Below are 17,823 nucleotides of genomic sequence, written 5' to 3'. Positions count from 1 at the left end.
TATATATCAGCTCATTCATTCCTCGCAGCGTCCTTAAAAGGAAGGTAATATCATCACCATTTGAAAGATGAGGAAACTGAAACTTGGAAAGAGAGCTTAAGTGACTTTCCCAAGGTCATCCCCAGCTAAAAAGCAGAGGAGTGGGTTCCAGAGCCTTCAGTTTAACCACTCCAACAGCATGTCACCAGTATTGTTAGAAATTTTAGGTCACCAAGAGATACTGGCAAGAGCCAGACAATATTTAGCTGTTACCTGCACTGTTTTCAGTCCTTGAAACTTCAATTACTCATGTGGGTCCAAGCTGGCTTTGCTTGCTTATGTTGGGGTGGGCAGTGCAGGGTGCTGTGGGGGACTGGCTTTAGCCCCCAGCTAAGCTTTGCTGGGAACATTTAGGCTACTGCTCCAGTAACTGGAATGGGGAACCCCGACTGTTCTGTGTTTCCCAGGGCAGAAATAGCTAGCTTGTGCTGAAGTTCAGTTGAACAGCTATGCAAACCAGTTATGACCTTGCTGAAGAATAGTGGTCATGATTTATTAATGACCTTTCTTTCTTTAAGAAGGAAAAATTGCACCTGTTGGAGCAGTAGGAAATTTCCTCATGACATCTGCTTAGCGTCTACCTCAGCTGCAGAAGTGGGGATGCTGGCTTTCTGGGAGATGGGACTGTGCTTGTGTTTGATGCTCTCCTCGTCTTCTTCAAGTGCTAGCCTTAGGGAGCCGATGGTGTCCTTGTGTTACTGACCCAAAGTTGAGGGTGGGGTGGAGCTGTGATTTTAGGAGTTGAGGGGCCATTGCAGTTTCCTACCAGTGGCCCACCCACCTCCTTGCAGGAGAGGAAGCAGCGTACAGAACTCCTGGGGTACCTGACTGGAGAACTGGAACGCCTGCGAAGGGCCCACGAGCGAGAACTGGAGACCATGAGGCAGGAACAGGACAAGCAACTTGAGAACTCATGGCGCCGGCACCGAGAGCAGGCGAGGGGCCCTGGGCTGCTGACACTGGGGTTGGGGGACCCGCTTGGGACACTTCCATTCTGGTGGGCCACAGCTGGTAGTGCGTGCTGTGGCTGCAGCAGGATGGAGCCTGATAGCTTCATGAGTAGGGGTCTCTCATGGGCCACGCTTAAGCTGGGGCATCTTTGCTCCTTTATTTTCTGGGCCAGGGAAGAAGAGGTCAGACCTGGTTAGGCCTTGGGGTGGGTGGGCACCTTTGATTCTCCTCAAACCCACTGGAAATAAACAGGGTATGATGCTTTCCTGTGAGGCCTTAGGGTCATATTGGATGGGACCCCAGGGCCAGCTCAGAGCTCGTACTGTCGGGGGGGGGGGGGGTGTTCTGGAGCTCACTCTGGCCTTTCAGTTAATTTTTGGCACCCTCTCTACACTTATGCCTTTCTCTACCTACACAGGAAAGGAAACTCCAAGATTTAGAGGTGGAACTTGAAACTAGAAGTAAAGTTGTCAAGGCCAGGTTGGCCGAGCTGGATATCCAGGTGAGGGTGTGGGAAAGGGAGTAGAATCTATAGGTACCCTTGACCTTGGGGCCACGGACCCTGCCCCCTAGGAGAGGGTAGGTCTTCCTGCTCCTTCGACCTGGGGCCTGGAGACAGCCAAAAGGCCTTTTCCCATCCTTCCCACAACAGGAGGAGACTGCCCAGAAAGAGAAGCAGCAGCTGCTTGACGTGCAGAGGCAGGTTGCTCTGGAGAGTGAGGTTTGTCTGCCCATTTTGGGTTATCTGCTTTGTCTTTCCCCATTCCTTTTCCTCTTTCCTCTCCCTCCCTTTTTCTCCCTCTTCCTCCTCCCCTCCACTCCACAGATTTGTTCACCTAATCAGTCCAGGGCATTGGGATTCCAGGCCAATATTCTACAGATAGAGCCATGGTATAGAACCCACCTCAGGAGCTTCAGTAAGGGGATCTGTGGTGGGTGACCAGGAGCTCACAGACCTCTTGACCCCAGGTGCAGGGACTTCAGTGTGTCCGAGTCCCCTTCTCTCCTGCTTTCTCCTTGGGCTTCCCTGCCTGCCACCCTAGGAAGCCACAGCCACACATGAGCACCTAGAGGAGGCAAAGAAGGAACACACCCACCTGCTAGAGTCAAACCGGCAGATTCGAAGAATTCTCGATGAGCTTCGGGCCCGTAAGTCCGAGTTGGAGTCCCAAGTGGAGTTGCTACAGGCACAGAGTCAGAGGCTGCAGAAGCGCATCAGGTGGGTGCCCACCCCAGGCTGCCTTGCACTGCCGCTGCCTGTGGGCCCAACTGGAAGGGAGAGGTAGAGACCCTGACCTGGAAGCCAGGCAGAGAGACTTGTGTCTGCTGAGGTTTTTAGGGAATATGTGTATGGTGGTGGAGGGGGGTGTTAAGAGGCTGTGAAAAGCAAAGGAGTTCCTGGTTCCACTGCTCATGCCCCTCCCGTACCTTAGGACTTTGATAGGAGTGAAGGGATGGAGAAGTTCCTGCTCTCTCCCTGAGATCAGGGCATGAACAACATGCTGCCTGTCCTGTTTCATTGGGCCACTGTACCTCCCCCTACTCCTTTTCTCTGTTTCTTCTGCCCACTACAGTGACCTGGAGGCCGAAGCTCAGAGGAAGCAAGACACACTGGAAGAGTTGGCAGTTGAGGAGAGTAATGCCTGTTCGCGGTTTGAGCTGGATCTCCACTTGGAGGACCTTAGGAAATCCCTTGGAGCAGTGAGCTTCTCTGTGCCTCGGAATGGACAGGGCGGCTGGGCTGGGAACTGGGCTGGAACATCAGGAGAGGGGCGAGCTTGTTTCTGCTCTGTTAAGGCCTTTGGCCTCCCTGTTCTTGTCATTACCAGCCTCCCGCCTCTACCTGTCAAATGATGTCTATAAGTAAAGGGTGCTTGGCAGCTGGCAGGGCTGTTTCTCTGGCTAGGCTGCTGGGATGGTCTTTGGGGTCTCTTGTGTCTGCTTTCACTGCATTCAGTGGGTCTTTTCTACCATGTGTCCTCAAAATCAGACCCAAGAGGTATCCTCTTCTGTGTCTCAGAGCAAGGAGGAGACCAACTTGTCCCTGGACAGGTGAGTTCCAGTAGCCTGTCTTATTTGGGTTTGAGGATAGCTGTGAAGGGGTGATTGAGTAGCTGCATCACTGAGCTGGGATGTGCTGAAACGAGATGACAGTGATTACCAGTGGGGCTGGGTTCAGGGGAAGAACCTTCTAGCAGGCCAGGCAGCTGCCATCGGATTCCTGGCTAGCTGTGCTGGATCTGCTGGCCTCTGATCATCAGTCCAGAGGTCTCAGGCATGATCCCTTTCAGGATCAAGTTGGGAGGACTTAGTTCAGTTCTCTGCACGCTGTGGGAATTTAATAGTGGCATCCCACACGCTGCCCAGCCCTGGCCTGGCAGCCTCTGTCCATGCTCAGGGCAAGTATCTGCCAGGGAAGTGGACGTGTGGCCCAGAGCAGAAGTTCTTAGAGTCTTCTGTTTGCCCTCTCCAATTCCCCTGCCCTGCCCTGTCCTCCCACAGTGTCCGGCACTACCTCTCTGCTGAAGGACTAGCTCTCCGTAGTGCCAAGGAGTTCCTGGTACAGCAGACACGCTCCATGCGGAAGCGGCAGACGGCTCTGAAAACCGCCCAGCAGCACTGGCACCAAGAGCTGGCCAGTTCCCAGGATGTAGCCAAAGACCCGCCAGGCACCAAGGCTCTCGACACCATGCGCAGGAATCTGGAGGAGGTCAGGAGGCTTGAGGAGAACCTATTAGCCCTGCACAGGGGGAGGCCTGTGAGAGCCAAGGGAACACTTGCCCTTGGACTCTTCCTCTGTCAGTCATTCTGAGGCTCCACGAGAATGGTTACATGGGCTCCTTATCACTGGACAAGAAAGCACTAGGCATCTACATGACAATGCATAGCATGCAAGACACGTTCACGTTAAATCATTTGATCCTCACAATAACCATACATGAAAAGCTAATTTGCAGTGAAAAGGCAGAGACTCACTGATTGTTATTGGTCTGATCTGGGGAGATCTTCTTACCATTTGCAGGTCCTGGCAGACTGTACTCTCTTGGACCATTCCTGTCCCTTAGAATTCTGACAGTGCTCAGAGCTGGTGAGGGAGCTGGCTTGGGGCTGTAGAGGGCAAGAGGCTGGGACAGACAGAGGGGCAGACTTCCCAGTGTGTGCAAATGCTGCACCCTTCCTTCCCTCCCCACGCCCTGTCATTGCTCTGCTTAATCCCTTCCAGTGATGCTGATGATGGTAGTGAAGGCCATTGGAGCAGTGTTAATAATGACTGTTAGCAGTAGCCCTCTGAGAACCTGCTGGGTGTGGGCATGGCACAAAGCAGGCAATACATCCTATCTCATTTAATTCTCACAGTACTACGAAAAGTAGTATTTCTCTTTTATATGCAAGAAACCAGCCTGAGCACTTAAGTCATTTATTCACAGTCACCCAGCCAGCAAATAGCAGAGCTGGGACTCCAGAGTCTGGGCTTCCAATTGCCATCTTTCTTGTCCCCTGATTGTAGGAGTCCAAGCACCTGGATGAGATGAGATCTGCCATGCGCAAAGGCCAGGACCTGCTGAAGAAGAAAGAGGAGAAGCTGAACCAGCTGGAGTCTTCTCTTCAGGAGGAGGTGCCACCCTGGGGACGTATAGCCCAGAGTGGCCAGGCCCTCCCTCTTCTATTGGGATTGGGTTGGGCTTTTCAGTTCTGCGTCAGGAGACACTGACCTCCAGTGCCCAGAATTGGGCAGTGGGCTTAGTGAGCCTCCTGGTCTGATGAAAATGGCTGTGGCTTCAGCTCTAAGTCTGCAAAACATATTTGTGGGTTTGGATATCTGTGCCAAATAGCGCAGGCTATTCTACAGCCTCTTGTTGAAGGTTCTTGAGACAGGATGGGGTGGGGGGTTCTGGTTCCCACCCTTTCCCCTGTCGTGGTTCTGAAGGAGAAACATGACCAGGCTGTTGGGAATAGACACAGGCTTCCCTTTTGTGGGCTTTCCCCTGAATTGCTTGAGCTGAGATGTGGTCGAGGAAGAGTATATTAGATGGTTTATTAGGTGAGCAGCAGGGTGGAGGTCTTTCTGGGCCAGGAGACTTTATCTCTATATCTCAGATATTTGAGTTCTCCCAACCCCTGCAAGCCAGCAGGATGTGCCTTTCGCAAGTTGCTTTGTGGAACTTGGGGCCCTGTAAGAACCTACTCACCAGGTCCCCTGAAGTCACAAAGGCAATGGGTTAGAAAGCACACAGGAAATATCAACGATAAATGCTTCCTTCTATCCATCAGGTGTCTGATGAAGACACTCTGAGAGGAGCCCCCACCAAGAAGGTGGTGACATTTGACCTCAGTGACACGGAAGATGCAAGCAGCGAAAGTTCTGAATCTCCCCCGCTGCCTCAGAGTGAGTGGTGGTAATGGCAGGGAAGCAGGGGAGGAAAAGGCAAGAGAGAGGAGGACCATGGACTCCATGGAGATGTAGGAACTGTAGGCCTCCGAGACCCAGCATCTGGGCCATTGCCTGGTTCAGGTTAGGACTTCAGTGAATGCTTGGGAAGAGTGGATCCATCTGAGTTTGGTCGCACACAGGGCAAAAGGGCAGGTGACGTCTCTGAACACTGTGGAGCACCTCTCAGTGGGGGTGCAGGTCACTCAGCCTTTTGTCTCTGCTGCAACTCTCTCAAAGGCTTATCTCCCTCTGTTGCTCTGTCCTGTACATGGGCAGAAGGGTGTTCTCCCCTCCTTCTCTCCAGGGTGTTGGGCCTTTTCCTCAACTTGAACAGCCTCTTTCTCATGGCCAGCTTCCCATCTGTGCTGTCTGGAACACAGAAGCCCTGCCCTGTGTGCCCCTCCATCCAGACTTAGAGCGGTCATCTGAAGGAACAGGATGGTGGAGCGTGGGCAGCACTGCAGTGCCGGCTGGGTCTGGGGAAGTTCCAGGATCCTTCCCCACCATCTGCCTCTTTTCTTTCAGTCACTTCAACCCCATGCCCCACCTTTCCCAACAAGATCCAGTACCTGAGCAGCTCCTTACAGCGGATCAGCAGCGAGCTCAACGGGGTCCTCAGCATGCTGGGCAGCCTCAACACCCATCCCCCACCCCCACTCTTCACTTCAACACCAGCACAGATCTCTCCCATGTCCTCTGGGAGCACCTCTGTTCCCACTTACTCTTCCCTGGCCAGGGCCTCAGCCCCATCCCCCATTAACCCCATGCCCACCCGCTGGGCCTGGGACCCGGGGCTGGGCCCTAGGCTCTCCTCCTCTGTGGCGCAAACAGTGGATGACTTCCTGGTGGAGAAATGGCGCAAGTATTTTCCAAGTATGTCTCTCTTTGGGCAGTGCCTTCCCTCCTTCCTCTTCCTTTCTTTTCTTCCTCCTCCTTTTTCCTACTCTTTCTTTTTCTCTTCCTCCTGTGCCTATTCCCCATTCCGTCCCCCACCCTTGACATTTCCTCTGTCTGGTGAAGAAGACCTTGCGAGTCAGGGTGGATTACCTGGAGCCCAAGCTGATTGCGGTCTTTATTATGGATTCTTGAGCTTGACAGAACCTGTATACAGTCATCAGAGTCATCACCATAATAGCAGCCCTTCTGTGTACTTTACTATAGGCAAGGCAGTATGTATATATATATATATATATATTCACTTAGTCCTCGTGTTAACCCTCTGAGGAACCTACAACCTCCAGATGGGTCCCTGGATCAGATAAGTCCTGAAATGGAGAGGGGCCAGCTTCTCCAGAATATCAGCTAATTCCATTCCCTTAGCCCATATTAGTGATAGCCCCTTCCAACATGAAAAAGCTAGAATAGGCATAGCCCATATATCCCTAAAGAGTGAGAGAAAGATCCAAGGTGATGGTGGAGTTATACAGAGAAGGTAGGATTTAACAAATGAGTATGACTGCTGAATCATGATAATAATATATTTTTTAGACTCTGGTATCCTAGTGCAGTTGGAGTAAAAACCTAAAGTTATATAATTGTAACCCATACCAAACTGGGAAATCTGTTGTACAACTAATTGTTGCGATCTGCTTTTAAATTTATTGCTGTTTTGTATATATGCTATTTTTCACAAAAAAGAAAAAAAGTCGATTGTGATGAAAAATGCACAGCTTTATGATGATATTGTGAACCATTGATTGTAAAAAAAAAGTAAGAATCCTCGGAGGTAGTAATTATTTAATCCCATTTTAAATGAGGAAATTGAGACTCAGAGAAGTTAAGTCAGGGTACCAGTGAGTCAGTAATGAACTTGGGTTTTGACCCCAGTCCTGGTTCCAGGATGCATGGCTTCCTTTTGCTCCTGGGCCAGGCAGCATCCCTGGTCTCCTTAGCCCTGCTGGAGGATGTAAAAGGCCATATAAGAGCAGTTAACCTCTTTTCTCACTGCCCTCCAATCCAACATGAAGTCTTAGAAATAAAATAAATAGGACAGTCCCTGTCTCTCACCTCTGACCACTGAAACTTTTCATTTTTGTTTGTTTGGGCAGGTACTGCCTTCTCAGTTTCTAGGGGGGCTGGTGGGCAGGGAGGCGGCCTGGTTGGCCTGGGGGTTAACTATTTCTCCTACCTTTGCAGCTGGAGTCCCTTTCCTTAACAGCACCCCTGTCCCCCTGGAGAACAGGTTGGGCTACGTGTCTGCCAGGTAAGCCCCCCTGTGGGCTCAGGATGGAACCGTACAGTCAAGCTACTCTCTGAGCATCCACCTGGGCAGGTGGGACCTCTGAGGGGAGCAGACCTCCAATCCACAAAGCTGCCGGGAGAAACCAAAGAAAAGTCAGCTGTATACCTCCAAGGCTCCAGGTGGTGCAGGCTGGCCTGACCTGGCCCAGTTCCATAAGGAAGCTGCCCTTTGGCCCCTGCAGGGGAAATCAGTCCCTGGTGGACCCTGCACACTGCCCTTTCCCATTGGAGCCCTGGACACTTGTCTTTGTCTTTGTCACTGAGCCTTTTGTCTGTTTGGTGCTGCTCCCTTCTTCCTCCAGTCCTGCTAAGCAACATCTGGAGTGAGAAGGATGCCCTATGGGGAGAAAGACGAGCAATTATTTAAACCTGTTATTAATTCCGCATTCAACATATTCTTTGCCAAGTGCATCCCCTCATAGCTTTGGCCCCCAACCATAAGTCCCCACCCCCACCCCTTTGGCAAGCTTGGGAGCGGATGCTGGGCAAGTCTTTGAGTTGACACTGGGGAGCTCTTTTGCTTATGACATTGGCTGGGAGCCCGGAGCCTTGATGTCAGTATTATTCACCCAAGATGGGGACAGAGAGTGCTTACTACCTTCCCTTCTGGGAATTGATGCTTATCATTCTGGTAGGGCATTCTGGAGTTTATCTGGGACCTGGTCAGATATTGCCAGTAAAGGAAGCTTTGAGTTCCTAAAGAGTCTCTGAGAAAGGCTGCAACTGCTAAGTTGGGAGGAAGAGGGAGGCGGTGGGACGTGGTGGCCCCTGGTCAGCTGGACCACATGTCCCCCCTCCTCCAACGCTCCTGCTTCCTCTATCCCTGTCCCCCACACTGTCCTCCTTCCCAGTGAGCAGCTCCGCCTCCTGCAGCGCTCCCATTCCCAAGTCCCAGAGGTGGGCGGCACCAACTTTCAGGGAATGATTGAGGCTAACCGAAAGTGGCTAGACCATTTCAAGAATGACCCCAAGTCGTATCCTTTGAGCTGGTTCCCAAACCCTGGTGCCTTCCTGTTGCCGAGGCTGGCTGGCTGAACAGAAGCCCCTGTGTGTGCCCTGGGGATCAGAGGAGGACCCTATCTGGCTTTCTGTCCTCCCATGGCCCACCTCCTGCAGTGGCTCAGCTGATCGCAGATTTTTCCTTCACCTCGTGGGCAGACATCTCTTCTCCTTGATGCCCAAGCCAACAGCCACTTCAGGCCTCCTGCACCTGGGCCTGGATGAGAACAACAGACTGAAGGTGTACCACTATTAAGGTCCTGAGCAGGGGGTTTGGGACAGCCTGGCCTCTCCTCCACCCAAACCAAGTGCCCAAGGAGCTCCTGCACTTCATTCCTTCTGATAAATCATCTTCCTGTCCCCCTTTGCTGCTTGCCCTGCTCAGGGCTTGGCAGAACCATGGAAGGCCAGAGGGGTGGAAAGGATGGTATGACTGGAAACAGCAAGCCACACCATCTGTGATCACATCTTGTATCTCAGGCAGATATGTTTGGACTTCCATGAGCCAGCAGCTCCTCCATCTATAAGGAAACATCAACAACAAGGGACAGCTGAGGGGCAGGCTGGCATGAGCATCAGGGCCTGGATACCTTTAGTAGGAACACTGGCTCCTCTTTAAATAGAGGAGCTCTCTGCGAAGGCCGAGAGGGGTCATCTTGGATCTGGGTCAGTCCATGAGATCTGCAGGTTCTGTTCTGGGCTCCTGCGAAGGCAACATGTACGGTCTTTAATTCACTAGGACAAAGCCATCCAGCATGTCTGTACCCTGGGACCAGGATCTTCTGGGTGCATGCCTGTCTCTAATACCTCAGGCTCATAGAGATCAGGCCCATTCTTCTTCTTTTTTTTAATGCCTTCTTTCTTGAGCACTTGGTCTCTCCTTTTGACTATCTCAGAATGGGGCTTAGCTGCCCAGCTCCATGCCTGGGGTTGCTAGAGTCTGGGCCCCAGAAGCTTTGCCATGTGTCTTCACTCAGCTGGGCTTTCCTCAGGACACCCCCTGCTTCCCTGGGGCTCCTCCCCAGAGCCATTCCAGCTCAATTCTCAGGTCTCAAGCACACAATTTCTCCAGGAAGCCAAAAAGCCATAGGGAAAGACTGGGGTGACTCCTGATCCTCATCTCAATTTCCCTCCTCCTAGAACATCTTGAGTATATTTGTGGGTCTTTGTTTTCATCTATCCTTTCTAGCTGGCTCCCAGTACCTGGGATGGATAAAAGCTGTTCCATCTCAGCCGTCCACCTGTGCCATTCCATATCCCTTATCCCTTTTCTCAGAGCTCGGCAACTTGGTCTGAAGGAGGTCAGGGCTGAGCCACGCCTTGGCATTGCCAGTGAGGGGTCATACCAGTTGGAGTTGCCACCATCCTGGCATAGCTCCCTGCAGCCTTGCCATCCGTAGGTCCTCTGGGGCTTGCAGGGGATGTTCTCTGACATCTGCTTATGTGAAATGCCCCCATTTTTCTTGTCTTTAAAGCTATGAGGTTGCTTTTGCCTCCCCAGTACATAAAAATCAACTTTTAATATCCTACCACTCATGTCTTTGCCATGGAATCAACAAATTGAAGGGACTTTTTGTTTTTTACCCCCTCAGATACATTTTAGGTTCAACCTACCGTACAGAAAAAGTTCATTTTGTTATTTGGCCCATTCTGAGTGCTTTGGGAATAGCTCATATATTATAACCAACTCTGGTAACAATCCTGTGTTTTCTACATCAATTAAATCTCTGCAGGTCCATTTTTTATAAGACAGTTGTGTGAATGTGTCTCCTCCTCTTTGAAGGCCTTTACCTCCATCCTCCTGGGAAGGAGGGAGGAAAAAATATTCACAGAACACCTCCTAGATAGCTAGTTTAGTCATCACAACAAATATAGGATGAGATATTTTCACTTCCATTTTTATGGACTAAGAAATCAAGGCTTACAGACCTTAACATGCCCTGAGTTAGCAAGAGTTACAAGTACAGAAGTTTCATGCTGTTTCCCCACCCAAAAGCTCCCTTTCCCAGGCTGCCAGCCCTTGGGAAGTGCTGATGCTTCCCCCTCTTCCTCCACTCACCCTCCCAGCTCCCCCATCTACCAGCTGAAGACCCATAGCGTCATTCCCCCCTGCCCCTGCCCCTGCCCCCAGGCAAACAAATGGAAGATAAGCTCCCTGAGGCCCTAAGCTGGCAAAATTAGGTGGGCTTTTTTCTCCTCCAGTGGTGTGAGCAGCCTACATTCAGTCTTGGAACTGTAGCAACGTAATTGCTAGGAGGACCCATTGAGATGGCCATGTTTCATGGATTTACATAAGAAAACCACCTCAGAAACAAAACGCTCAAAATAACCCAGCCTCCTCTGTGTCTAATAGTCTGATAAAATGAAGGAGAGAAGAAAACTAACATTTATTGAATGTCTTCTGTGTGCTGAGTGCTTTTCATGTTTTATCTCATGTAATCGTCTAAACCTTATGAAGTTGGTAATCTTATTTTATAGATGATGAAATGTAGGCCCAGAGAGATTTAAGTTTTCCTATGGCCCAAGGTCACAAAGCTAACCCAGGAGTGGAACCCAGAGCTGTTTGTCACTGAAAGTCGAGTTTTTTGACCACACTCTCCTATGTTAGCATCTCCTGTCCAGCTTGGTCTGAACCTGGGTCCCAGGAAGGGGTTGGTCTCTAGCCTGGTTGAGCAACGCCCACTGGGCCAAGATTTTTAGACTTTTCAAAAGACTCCAAGATTGTACCATCCCTCCCCTTGTGGATTTTAGAATCTAGCTGGGGAGACTAGAATTATAGAATCATAGACCTTTATGATTAAAATCTTAGACTTTTATTGCTGAAAGGGGCTCTAGAGACACTTGTTCAGCTCATTCATATTTATAAAAGAGGAAATGGCCTAGAGAGTTTACATGAGTTGTTCCAAGTTACCTGGTCAGTGTGTGGCAGAAGTGGGGCTAGAATTGAGGAGTCCTGACTCTCAGCCTGGGGCTTCAAAAAGTAGTTTTTAAAATAGTTATTTTGAATAGATTCACATGGTTCAGTACTTAAATGGTACAGAAGTCTCTTACCTTGTCCATGAGCTACCCAGTGTGCCTCCTTGCAGGCAACAAATATTGCCAGATCTTTCTGGAGATTTTAGGTAAACATAAGAAAAGAATGGTCACTGTTTCCTCTCCCTCTTTACTGGTGGAGTATGGGTCAGGTCAGATAGATTTCCCAAAGCTCTTGTGAGATGTTTATTGCCTGTTTCTGAAGGAAGCAATGTTGGAAATGATGTAGAGGATCCTCAAACCCAAACCCTCCACACAAAATGGCAGTGTGGGGAGTGGGGAGATAACCGTGGCTTTAGACACCTGGGTTTACTCTTGACTTTGACACTTAGCAGCTCTGTGACCTGAGAGAGTCCTCCCTTGATCTAAAGCTCTAACCTTGAATCCATTCAGGGTTGAGGCAGGGTAGGGATAGGGTAGCCTCAGCTTGAGCTACTCTGTGGGGGAGAAGGTGGTTGGCCTCATCCAGAAGGATGCTGGAAATTCTCCAGTGGCTTAAGATGGCGCAGGTGGAGAGGAGTGCTAAAGGGACAGAAGTGATGGTTAAAAAATGGAGTATCTATTGTCACCAGTGTCCTGATTAATTTGAAACGTACTCCCCTTCTTGCATCTCCTACCTACTTCCTCTGCCTCCCCCATTGCATTTGCAGTCTCCAGCCAATTTTACTAAGAATGCCCAGTGAAGGTCAATGCAACAACTTGCCATGATGGAAAACCTCAACAACAAAAGGAAAAGACAAATTTACCCCTTCTATTCCAGGTCTTTAATTTAGTTTGAAAACATCAGAACGCACTCTTGTTTTCCCTTCGGTGGTTCACAAAGGCCAGCACACGCATTGGCAATGACCTTGTTTCTTCCAAATGAGTCCACTGAAATGGAAACTTTAATTGATTTTGAGACATACCAATGTCATTCTGAAAAAAGAGGAGAAATGTGCTGGTGCCCTAGTGTCATAAACAGTATTCACATCAGGGTAATATTGGGGAGACATCAGACACTTGTAAATATGCATGTAATTTAGAATGAGCCAACATTTTTTATCAGCTGGGGAGAAAAGGAAATGACCAGGGATTTGACTTCAAATAGCATCTTCCTGGACAGACAAGCACACAGTTGAACCCTTAGCTCCATCATAGATTAGGAACTATCTCCTATGTGGACTGAACCCCAAGTTCTTGTCTTTGGATCATCTCACTATCCCCCATCAAGCTTATTACCCTGATGGTGGCTGTGCTGGGTTTTAGTGCTTTTAGAAGCTCTAGTGACATTTCAGAGGAGTTTTCAGGAGCCCCATTCTGGCCCAGCAGGGCATTGTGCTCAGAGTCCCAAACTTCCTCTCCTGTGGGCCTCCTCATGGTCTCCCTGGGAGGACCCACCACCTGGAGGGTCCAGTAGCTCCCTCTCTTCCTTTCCGGGTTCTCTGAGGCTTGTGGGGCTGTTGAGAATTTCCCAGCAATGTTATATCTTACCCTACAGGCTTAGGTTGGGATCCCAAGCCCCTTGAGATGGAGTATAGGTTGCGGAGCTGTGGAGATGTTGTCTCCAGAGCACATGAGGAAGAGGGCAGGCTCCTGCACACACTACAGGATTGATGGCCACAGTTTGCTTGGAGGCAAGGCTTGGGACAAGATGGCACAGGAAGAAGGATCCAGGGCCACCCCTCCCACAGCTGGCTGCCGCTCCTCTTCCTCCTTGGTTTGGTCAGACTAGCTTATTAGTTATTTTTTTCTTGAAAGAGCCAAATTTTCACCTACATCCAATCCCATGTGAATTGCTATCCTCTAACCAGACAGGGAATTGGATCTGGATCGCTGGGATGGTTGGTTCTGAGTTGGGAGAGAGACACTCCCAACTCAGATATTAAGTTAGTTCAGCAATGGCCTTCCGTCCGGGGAGCTATTGATATCTCTCCCACCGCCCCCTAACTGCAGGGAGACCTGTTCTGTCTGGGATAAAATGATCTGGGGTGGGTAGCGTGGTGAAGGAGGGGCCCCTTACCCTTCTGTAAGCTCAGGGAGGGTGCAGGAAGGCCATTCTGTTCTAGTTTTAGAAATTTCTGTGGGATGGGAGAGGTCAACCCACCTTTCATGGCTTTTGCTCTCCAGAGTAGAGTGGGGTGGTGGGGGGTGGTGGAAACATCTCCAGATTACCTCTGCTGAGAAGAGAGCCCAAGAAGGATGCCTGCTCTTGGGAAGAAGGAAGCAGAGGAACAGTTTGGTGAGCTTCACTTTCAAGGTTAAAAGCAAAGGAGGCAGGAAGCAAAGGCTTCCAGTTACCACTCTTTCTCCTCGGTCTGCCTCAATTTTCATATCTATAAAAGTGGTTATGAGGATTAAAGAAGTTAATTCATATAAAGTCCTCAAAATGTGCCTGACACACAGTAAAGACTCAATAAATGTTAGCTAGTATTATCGTCATCACTTCTGTGAGGAAGTCAGGGGCCATGACTGAGATTCTGGAGCTTTTGGGACTTCCTCATGATTAACAACAAAACTATTAGGCAGAAAGGACAAAACAGATGGCCAGGAAGAGATTTGCTGGGGGGTTGCATTCTCCTTTAAGGCCAGTCATTTGTGAAAGAGCACCCCAAGGAATCCAGAGGGAGAGCCCTCAGAAGAGAAAGCGAAGCAAGCAACAGGCCTTGGGGCTGGCAGCCAGGAAGGAAAGAGGCAGAAGCGCTTGTCTGGCTTGAGAAGGTGCGTTAGGATAGAATGGAAGACTGGATCCTGGGTTCCTCACAAGGCGCCAGCACCTCCCCACTGCTCAGGCTCTGAAGTTTGGAGGGACAGACTCAGCTACTCTCCCTGCCAGTGACTGGTCCACCTGTAGGGCCACTGCTGAGGCAGCTGTGGGCACCTTAATCTAAAACTGGAAAGGGACAGAGTTAGGGGGTGGAGTTAGGACTTTTTTTTTCTTTTTTTTTACTCTGTTAGGTTGAGATCAAAGTCCTGCTCCAAGGCTCTATCTTATGCTGCCTCCAAAGGACCAGAATTTAAATTCTGGCTGCCATTTATCAGTGGGCATCATTGGGAAATGATCCGTCTCTCTAGGTCTCAGTTTCCTCATTTATATGCTGGGGGTTATTTTCAAATAACTCACCTGGAGGATACCCTTAATCATACACGCTGGGTAAGGTACCCTGAACTGTTGTAAACTGCTACGGGAACATAAGTTATTATCCAGTCTCTTGTTAGAATACTTCAAGGGTGAGCTGCTTATCACGTGGTAAGTAGCCCATTCTACTGCTCCACACCACTGAGTTCTGATAGGGTCTTCTCTTCTAGTTCTGCCTTCTGGAGACAGAAGAAACACCCTCTACATCATCCTCATCACAATGAAGCAGGATGATCACAGACATTGTCCCTACCCCACTCCAGCACACACATGTGCACACATAGGAATTACTGCGCACAGATATATTCTCAGAAGTCCTCTTAACATCCATTTATTTACTGTGAGCTAGTGCTAAGTGCTCTACCTACCTACAGAGCTCACTGAGTTCTTACAAGGATCCTAAGAGAAAGGCAATGTTTTCCATTTTATCAGATGGAAAAAAAAACAAACACACACCAGACTTGGAAAGGTCAAGCAAGTGGGTGGCTGAAGCAAAATTCACACCAGAATAACTTCCCCGGACTTTCAGGCATGGTTGAGCAGGTGGGCACACACCCTGATAAGCATGTGCCCTCTCTCCTGGCACTGCGATTGGAGGGAACGGTGGTGGTGGCGGTGGCGGTGGCGGTGGTGGTGGTGGTAGAGATTCAGGGCAACTTCATCTGAGGAAAGCCTTCTGGTCTCCCTTTCTCCTCTTTCTGAGTCGTTTCCCCTGCTTGCAGAGCCTCTGAATGAAGGACAACTAGCGTTTGTGCTTTGATATAGCCCTTGCTTTCTTCCTCAGCCCCATTTCCTCTTGCAGAAAGTGGGCAGACCCTGGGGCCGCCACAACATCCAAAGAGAGTCCGGTGGGAGTATCTGGGTTCTCCACTCCTGCCCCCAACCTCAGGCCTCCAATTCCCTGGAGAGGTGCTCCCCTCCTCAGGAACCTCCTCCTCGAGATTTAAGGCAGCGGTATGTTGGAAATAGACCTACTCTCAAGCCCTGACTGCCACTCACCACCCAGGTGCTCTCGACAGTGGCTGTCCACAGGCTGAACCTCAGTTTCTCCATTTGAGGGTGGGAACTCATTATTCGCACCCCAGGGAAGTCCACTGCATTGCCTGTCTTCTTCGCCCTATACCGCCAGCGTCCAGCAAAGAGCAAAGCACAGAGCAGGCGCTCAGTGAGCAGCAGACTCGCCTCCTCGGAGAGGCCCAAGTCTAGTTCCCTCCCTGACACCGCGGACCCTTTCCCTTAGGCTCCCATTATTCGGATACCCCGGCGGCCCCGCCTGCAGCCCTACAACGCCTTCCCCTCCCCGCGCGTCTGGGGCTCGGCTCGGTAGTCAGACTCGGGCAGACAGACTCGGGCGGATCCTCCGGGACCCAATGCGGAAGGGCGACTCCCCCACTCCCAAATCTACCCGGGCGCGACAACAGGGAAGCGGTAACGCTCCCCACCCCGCCACCCACCACCACTACCACCACCACGGGAAAGCGAGCTCTCATCCGTCTCTTGCACCCTTTGGAGGGGCCTCCAAAGCCTGAGAAGCGCTGGACCCGGGAATCCTCCAGGGGAAGAGACTGAGGCGGGACGCAGGAATCCGGCGCTTTCGAGATGCTTAGGTGGGCGGCGAGGCGAGGGCTTCGCGTGCTCCAGCCCCTCCACACCGACGGTCGGATCCCTATCTGCGGGTTCGGCGGGCTCCAGGCAGGAGGCTCCACCGCGACGCTGCGGGGCGTTTCCCGCGGCCGTCCCGGGATGCGCGCGGCTCCCAGGGGGCGGAGAGGCGGCTGGGGGTGGCCGCTCAGGGCGCGGAGAGTCTTTGCCGAGGCGCCGCGTGCAGGAGGCGCCGGCGGCCGCGGGAGGAGCCCGCACTCGCTCCCTGGCTTGGGCCCGGCAGCCGCGACACGCGGGGGCGCGGCCTGGAGCTGCGCTGTTGGCTTCTGCCCGGGCCCGGGTAGGAACGTACCTCATCAAGGGGAAGAGAATGACACCAACAGCTGCAGGAGAGCCGTAAGGAGGAAACTCTTCACCTGGGAAGGCCTCCTGAGGGGGGCGGGGTTTAGGGCACTGATGGTGGAGAGGGCAGGTGGGAGGTTAACTACGTGTAGGACCCTCTGCTTGGGTGACTCCAGTTTAGAGTCGAGGGCCAAGTGACAGCTCTTGGTTGCCACTGGCCAAAGTGGGCTTGAAGATATCTTGAGAATCTCCAGGGCCTTGGAAACTTCTCTCCCTGGCGATGCCTTAAGGTCTCATGTAGATTCTCCCCAAGGGCAAGGGTTTGCCAGAGGCCTCCACATCCCACGTGTGACTCAGACACAAATCTGGGCAGATCTGTCAAATTCTGGCTTTTCTGAGCTCTGCCCCTCTAATCTGAGGGTCTTTATGTTTAGTTCTCAGTTCGCAGTTGAAAGCCCTTCTGAGCACATTGTGACCTTTCTGCCCCACCAGCCTGGCAGCACAGGGTCATTCTCCCAGCTTACAGAGGGAAAATTTGAAGGTGAAACTGCTTTCCAGGGTCACACAGCTGGCAAATGAGCACTGGGACTTGACCCCACATATCCTACTTTTTTCCATCACATGGCTTAGTGTGGTGCCCACCATGTAGCAAGCAGATGCTGCCTTCCAGTTGTCACCTGGTTTCTGTAAAGGATGATTGTTTTTTTTGGTATGCTGTGCAGTGGGGGGAGGGTGTGTGTGTGTGTGTCACATTTCAGTCTTCCATGTGAATATCCTGTTATTGCAGCATCTTTTGCTGATTTTTTTTTTTTTTTTTTTGAGTGCATGGGCTGGAAATTCAGCCCAGGTCTCCTGCATGGCAGGTGAGAATTCTACCACTGAAGTACCTATGCACCCCAAGATGAATGTATTTTGTATGTGGGAAGAATCTGTCTGTTGGGGGGCCAGAGGGCAGATTGTGGTGGCTTGGAGCTATGTACCCCAGAAAATATGTTCGTAATCCATCCCTGTGAGTGTGAATCCATTGTAAACAGGGCCTTTTGAAGATGTTATTTTTAGTTAAGGTGTG

General features: G+C 50.9%; 1 protein-coding gene across 12 annotated transcripts in view; it reads left to right on the top strand.

Moving 5' to 3' along the window:
- CEP164 (centrosomal protein 164) overlaps positions 1 to 15,318 on the top strand; it is an 89,623-nt gene extending 74,305 nt beyond the window's left edge. For 4 of the 12 annotated variants that reach the window (XM_077112795.1, XM_077112792.1, XM_077112793.1 and 1 more), the window contains 13 exons: positions 831 to 974; positions 1,409 to 1,492; positions 1,643 to 1,711; positions 2,034 to 2,209; positions 2,565 to 2,691; positions 2,981 to 3,042; positions 3,493 to 3,700; positions 4,499 to 4,606; positions 5,263 to 5,377; positions 5,948 to 6,295; positions 7,559 to 7,625; positions 8,515 to 8,637; positions 8,822 to 15,314. In XM_077112795.1, coding sequence (XP_076968910.1) covers positions 831 to 974; positions 1,409 to 1,492; positions 1,643 to 1,711; positions 2,034 to 2,209; positions 2,565 to 2,691; positions 2,981 to 3,042; positions 3,493 to 3,700; positions 4,499 to 4,606; positions 5,263 to 5,377; positions 5,948 to 6,295; positions 7,559 to 7,625; positions 8,515 to 8,637; positions 8,822 to 8,918 — 1,728 coding nt within the window. In that variant the 3' untranslated portion in view covers positions 8,919 to 15,314. Of the gene's footprint in view, positions 1 to 830; positions 975 to 1,408; positions 1,493 to 1,642; positions 1,712 to 2,033; positions 2,210 to 2,564; positions 2,692 to 2,980; positions 3,043 to 3,492; positions 3,701 to 4,498; positions 4,607 to 5,262; positions 5,378 to 5,947; positions 6,296 to 7,558; positions 7,626 to 8,514; positions 8,638 to 8,821 lie in introns of all 12 variants that reach the window. The other 8 variants (XM_077112799.1, XM_077112797.1, XM_077112801.1 and 5 more) reach the window with 6 other exon arrangements.
- Positions 15,319 to 17,823: the final 2,505 nt, after the last annotated feature.

This window comes from Tamandua tetradactyla, chromosome 8, assembly GCF_023851605.1.
Source record: "Tamandua tetradactyla isolate mTamTet1 chromosome 8, mTamTet1.pri, whole genome shotgun sequence".
Lineage (NCBI taxonomy): Eukaryota > Metazoa > Chordata > Mammalia > Pilosa > Myrmecophagidae > Tamandua > Tamandua tetradactyla.
Note: the sequence above shows the minus strand (reverse complement) of the source record. Positions and strands in the feature narration are given on the sequence as shown.